General features: G+C 33.7%; 1 protein-coding gene across 3 annotated transcripts in view; it reads left to right on the forward strand.

The window, feature by feature from the left end:
- LOC134238730 (GTPase-activating Rap/Ran-GAP domain-like protein 3) overlaps positions 1-5,683 on the forward strand; it is a 55,256-nt gene extending 49,573 nt beyond the window's left edge. For all 3 annotated transcript variants that reach the window (XM_062720852.1, XM_062720854.1, XM_062720853.1), the window contains exons 13-27: positions 240-355; positions 628-720; positions 842-916; positions 1,254-1,317; positions 1,563-1,613; positions 1,723-1,821; positions 1,992-2,105; positions 2,369-2,532; positions 2,725-2,877; positions 3,039-3,105; positions 3,235-3,315; positions 3,425-3,543; positions 3,693-3,786; positions 3,976-4,190; positions 4,974-5,683. In XM_062720852.1, the coding sequence (XP_062576836.1) occupies positions 240-355; positions 628-720; positions 842-916; positions 1,254-1,317; positions 1,563-1,613; positions 1,723-1,821; positions 1,992-2,105; positions 2,369-2,532; positions 2,725-2,877; positions 3,039-3,105; positions 3,235-3,315; positions 3,425-3,543; positions 3,693-3,786; positions 3,976-4,190; positions 4,974-5,120 (1,652 nt within the window). In that variant the 3' untranslated portion in view covers positions 5,121-5,683. The remainder of the gene's footprint in view (positions 1-239; positions 356-627; positions 721-841; positions 917-1,253; positions 1,318-1,562; positions 1,614-1,722; positions 1,822-1,991; positions 2,106-2,368; positions 2,533-2,724; positions 2,878-3,038; positions 3,106-3,234; positions 3,316-3,424; positions 3,544-3,692; positions 3,787-3,975; positions 4,191-4,973) is intronic.
- The last annotated feature ends 317 nt before the right edge of the window (positions 5,684-6,000 follow it).

The following is a 6,000-nucleotide window of genomic DNA, read 5'->3' on the forward strand; positions in this document are numbered from 1 at the left end:
ATCTTTTTTCATCCTTAAAATATAAAAAAAATGAAGTTTATTCAGTTTAAATTCTTTCGGGATATAGATAATGATGCAATCATGTTAGCAATATATTTATTTTTAGGATGTGTGAAGGTATATAAATGTCACAGACTGTATTTTAAATTATTTTTCCAGATGTATTTTTAAAAAATACTTATTCTAAACTCAATAAAAATGGTTTCTTTTCATTGTTAGACTTACCTTGCTCTTTTCAGTAATCAATGGTGAAAAGGCCGCTGTTAATAATCCCTTGTTTGCACAGAAACGAGAAAGAACTTTGGAGATGTTAATAAAGAATATACACCAAGTGTACATGCTAGAGACGAACAAGGTTATTTTAATTAAATTTCAAGCATATTAAAGGATAAATATTAATTAAAAACTGGAGTATCTATCAATACGATCACCTTATACATTTAAGCTTATTTGAAATCGTAATTTCATAATACATGTACTATTCGAATGTTTGCTTTCACCTCAATAGTCATGCATCTCAAAACAAGTTTAACTAGAATGACCTACATGTATATTATATTTGTATTCTTCCATTTACGAAATGTTTCCATCGTGCACTAATCAGTGTTATTGAATTGTTTTATTCAGTTGTATAGAAGAGCATTCAGTGATGTTATTCAAGACGCTCATATCTCAAGGAAAGAGGAAGCCAGGCGCAGTGAATACGTCCGCGTCGGTCAGGTAACTAAACAAGACGGGTATACTTCTATAAGACATTCCAACATTTTCCCTTTAAATATTTAAGAATAATTTCTTAATAAAGTATTTGTAAAATCTTTGAAAAAAAATTATACCATTCCAGACACTAAAAGTGAAAACCATCCTGAAGGGAGACGCCCCCACAAGTTTAGTGACAACAGGACTACTGAAAAGGGAGGTAAGTAGAGGGTCACTCCTCAGATATCTCAGGGAATTGCTTGTTTTAAAGAACTCTGATAATACATTTAAAGGCAGTTTGATCCCGGGTCTTCTATTAGCACAAAGCAACAAAAAATTCCGTTTGTTTCTGGATGTAGGACCCTTATGTATACAGCAAATCGTAAAAATCATACAGCTTAATTCCTGTATTAGAAAAAGCAAATTGTCTTGGTGAGCAAGATTTGAACTTAATTTGAACCCTTCAGCAATGAAAGATGCCTTTGTCAAAAAGCAAGGTCCTGTTGTCATGTCTTCAAGCATGGGTGTTTGATTTGTTTATTGCGTTTCTATTGTAGCCATGGGAACCTCAACAATTCTGCATGGATTTCCCTCATCCAATTATATGCGGCGATTCCTGGGGTACGTTTATCAAGCAAGAAGATTTGTTTTTGTCAAGGTCTTCTTACTTTTGTTTTTGAAGACAATTTATTTTTTTAGCTGAAGATAAGGATATAAAATAGAACGTCATAATTCATCTCATTTCGCGTTGGCAACAGCTTATACTCTGCTTTAAATAGGTCTTTAACAGCGGAAGACTATAAATCTTAATGTGTTTGATGAATTTTTAGACAGCAAATGGATAACACTATTGATTTTACTTTCAGGGGACAACAAATTAATATTATCAACAGATAATGGCACATTTATCGTTGAAGGTAATTATATATCCCTGACAATGAAAAATGGGTTATTGCAAGTCAATTTAAAATTCGCACCTTAAGAAATAAGACATATGTATCTACAACTGTAGCTGGTGTTTTACAGAGGGGCTCCATCATCGATCAATATTTGACAAGACTGTGCCTGTGAAGCAGCTGGATATCGTGGAGGCACACGGACTTCTGATATTCAGATGTGACAAAGGTACAAAGATACCTCAAAGGATATCTAGAAAGAAAAATATTTAAATTCCCTTTAATAACGTTGGGTAAAGAATATTGAACTTTTTATCTGATATAACTTCAATCGGTAAAACTTGAGCTTGATGCTTTTTATCTTGCATCTGCTATATATTGTTCCTTTTTTTCTGAAAGGAAAGGAAGGCAAGATATATGTATACCGATTAAATGATTTTGAGGGAGAAATATTGGATCAAGTTACGAGAGGAAAAGCAGAATGTAGGGACAACAGGATCGAGAAAACAAAAGGTATTCATTGTATTGAATATATAAAGTAACAATTCGTTTTTCTTTGAAATCTATCATCTTTAAATCAATGAAAAGGAGTGTCTGTGGTATAAATATTTTTTTGGGCATACATCAGAATCAAAAACTCTCTCACATCTGCTGATAACCGCTTCCTCACAATCTGTTTTGATATACTAAGTATTTGAAGACAAGTATCCTTATATTATAAAAAGATCCAATTCACTGGCAATTGGAATGTGTTCATGAATTTAATTCTGCAATAGGGTGTCATCTGTATGCTCTAAGCAGACAGGGTGCTAGCCATTTAAGAATGGTGGTGGCCATCCAGAAACGACTCCTCCTGTTCTCCTGGAAACATTCTGTGGCCTGGTCAACTTGGTGCCCCTCCGTGGACTTCGAAATCGTGGACGGTTTCAATTTTGTTCGGGTATGATCATTTAAGTCAAAACCTATTAAATCAACTGCTCACTGGCAGGGTTTTGAATTTTTCAAAAATTATGTTCATTTACCAGATTCAACAACACACTTTTGATCATTACAGCATAAAAAAAAGTTTGGAATGACTTCGTTTTTGTAAAATGAATAAAAAATTAAAAAAGATGAGAAATGTTTAATGTAGGAGCTACAAGCCTTTGAGAGTCCTCAATTGATTACATTAATTGATGGAATCAAGGACGACAACCAGATCTGTGTGGGATACAAAAATCAGTTCGACCTGATCAACGAGAAAAATGGAGACACTCTGCAGCTGTATCAAGTGGAGGCTAATAAGGTAGGGTTCAGAAAAGATCAGGTGTTTGAAAACCTGTCTAATGAAGGAAGAGAATATAAAATACATGTACATAATATATAACATCAAATCAAAATCTTAATCACATACATAGCTTTTAATATTTATTTACTTCTATAACTATAAGTTGTTATTGTTTGCAGTTGAATCTGGTTGCAGCTTTAGATATATATGAGGATGAAGAGTCGGAATTACTTCTTTGCTACAACCGTAAGTGAACTTGTCTCATTGATCTAGCTTTTATAAACCTTTTATAAACCTTTGAAAATAAAAAAATATATTAGCATGATCAAGTGAAGATTTTGCTCTCCATACAAAAGTCTGAAATTATTTTTGCAGATGTTAGTCACTTCCAGAAACTTTCAGAGGAAACATCACGTGATTTTGACTTCAACTGGAACTCTGAGCCAAATGATATAGGTAAAAGAGAAAGCATGAAACAACTTATGAAACAATGAAACAAAAAAGATGTTTTAAAGATGTTTCATGACATTTGATAGTGTTCTCTATTGTTCTCCACTTTTTTCAGTCTGTGCTTTTCCATACGTAATGGCATTCACAGCCGATGCTATAGAAATCCGGCTTATTATCAATGGAAACCTTGTCCACGCCATGTCACAGCCTGGACTTAGTCTCATCACCTCGAAAGTACGTCTCAGTCATTAAAATCATTTAATTTTTTTTTCTTCATATGTGGAACACAATTATTCTTCTTATGCATTTGTACCTTACAATGCTTTACCCGTATTTTAATGTCATAAAAATGTGTTATATGGTGTTATTTTTTTAATTTCTAGTGTGACATCTATTTCTCTACGATTGCTGGGCCAGGAGGCTCCCCAAAAGAAAAGTCACGTGATCAAGGCTACACCCCTCCCTCCTCACCATCTAGTGAGTGTTATGAAGAATTCTAACATGTATATAATATATAGGGGCTCTATCTCTCTATTATATCAATTTTTTTTTTCAATAGTTATACTTTAAAAGTAACAATCATTTATTTCTACATAGAATTGTACGTAATGGTCAAATTTCAAGGCATTACTATTTTTTTTTTTAGTAGTTTTTTTTTTATTTCAGCCAAAACGTTACGCCCTCCCCAATACATATATAAAATCCCTCTCTCGTGCCTTGCTGGACAAATGTCAAATAATGACAAATCACCCATAAACCCCACGCCTTCTGCCCAGTCTACGCTTCTGGCGCCAGTGGCTCAAAATGGCGACAGGTCACCAAGCAACAAACGACGAAGTCCTCTGTTAAGGACCAAATGCATCCATCCCAGTGGTGAAAAGGTATAGCAAATATAATTGTAGTTGTTCCATCTTTTACACCAGACAGGGTATATCAGGACCATTCAAGTGATAAAAAAGTATAAAAACAGATATAGAATCTTCTTGTCTTACTCCACAATGAGTATAAGGATATCATCCCAGTAGTATAAGGTAAAGTAGAAATAGTTTCCCCTTGTCTTACGCCACAGTGAGTATTTTAAAGTTATCCCGGTGAGGAAAGGGTAAAGCAAATATAGTTTGCTCTTTTTTTTTTACTTCACATTTATGTGTGAACCGCTATTTTTGACACTTGACGGTTTACTTTTCCATGAAGAAAATATACGGAAGTCTTTTTCCAACTTATATATTTTGCTTTACAGGGAATAAAACGGTAATAATTGACCGTATTACGTTGTCTAAGAAGGGAGCAGCAACAATCCTATCCTCAAACACCTCTCTTCCTACTTTGACCAAATCCTGCAAACTTTCAGAATATTTTTTAATTACAAAGTATGCCTTCAACTTACAAAGTCAGTGCTTAATTTTGGCATAAGTCAATCATGAAGTCGAATTAAAAGGAAGCACAGAAAGAATTTCTCCTTCTCTTATACCATAGTTAGTATAATGAATGCATACCCGTAGTAAAAAGGTGCGGCAGAACTATAGTATCTCTTTTTTTTTTTTACTTTTACGGAGAATGAGTCAATGCTCACGCATCAGAAAAGATATTTATTAATATTATATTTATCATCATATCTTTTTTCGACATTTGTAATGACGTTAAGTGTATAAATTATCTTTCAGACTGTAAGTGATAGGCATGACTCTTCGGGTTCGGATTCCGGAATTTCGATTCTTAGACCAGGGACTAACTGTTCTCCTCCAGACAGTCCGTATCAGCAGACGATATGTACGCTTGACTTTTCAAATCAGGAGACGGACCTAGTTTGACACAGACTTGTATAAAGTGTGTGAAAAGTAGTACATATACATATTCACATGTTACTGGCATTTTCAATGTGCCTTACCCGTGTTCAATCAACGACTAAGGACGCCTACAGGACTTGAAGCAGGGATTAAGGAGTCAGTTAATTAAATAATCAGGTGTGTACTAGTCAACGAGGGATTAAACCTGTGGAAGGAGTCCACAGGAATGACGTTTGGATTAGATTAAAAGAGGAATCGATGACGATTTTGCCATGTTCAATCGGTACACCGGTGGGGTCAGCCTGTTTCAAATAGATGCTCCCTTACTCACTTATTAAGATATTACTCAAAGATTTAATCCCTTTATCTTGACTCTTTTGTAGGAATTAATAGAAATGATTTTGTTCATAATGTTCAGTAAAGGTTTTAAAATTTCTAGTCATATTAACGACACAATGGTGCTACTTTAATATTTGTGATGTGAAACAATATAATTAATACGGGGGATGGAGAGTTAATCTATTCGAGAATATTATTACTCCTACAAAACAGCCGTATTAAATTTTGTTACATATTTAATAGATTTTTAACAAAAAGAATAGTAGATGCACATTTTCTGACCCTTTTCTCCATACAATCATTAGGGTAAAATCATCATGAGCGGTAAACAGCAGGGATTTGGTTTCTGGATTGTGCATATTTTATATCCGTCATATGTATGAATATCATATGTTTAAATACTGAATTTTTGAGTAGATCTATTTTTATTTCAGAATCTTAAAATGTACCTTTTTTATAAAAACAAAATCATTTTGTAATGGACTAGTAAGCTGTTTCTTATATCAATTTAATTTTCCTAAGAAACAGAAGGTTTTTACATGTATAAACTGAATGCTTTATATTT

The sequence above is a fragment of the Saccostrea cucullata genome, unplaced genomic scaffold, assembly GCF_032062105.1.
Source record: "Saccostrea cucullata isolate Sc308-1 unplaced genomic scaffold, CSIRO_AGI_Scuc_v1 ctg163, whole genome shotgun sequence".
In the NCBI taxonomy this organism is placed as follows: Eukaryota; Metazoa; Mollusca; class Bivalvia; order Ostreida; family Ostreidae; genus Saccostrea; species Saccostrea cuccullata.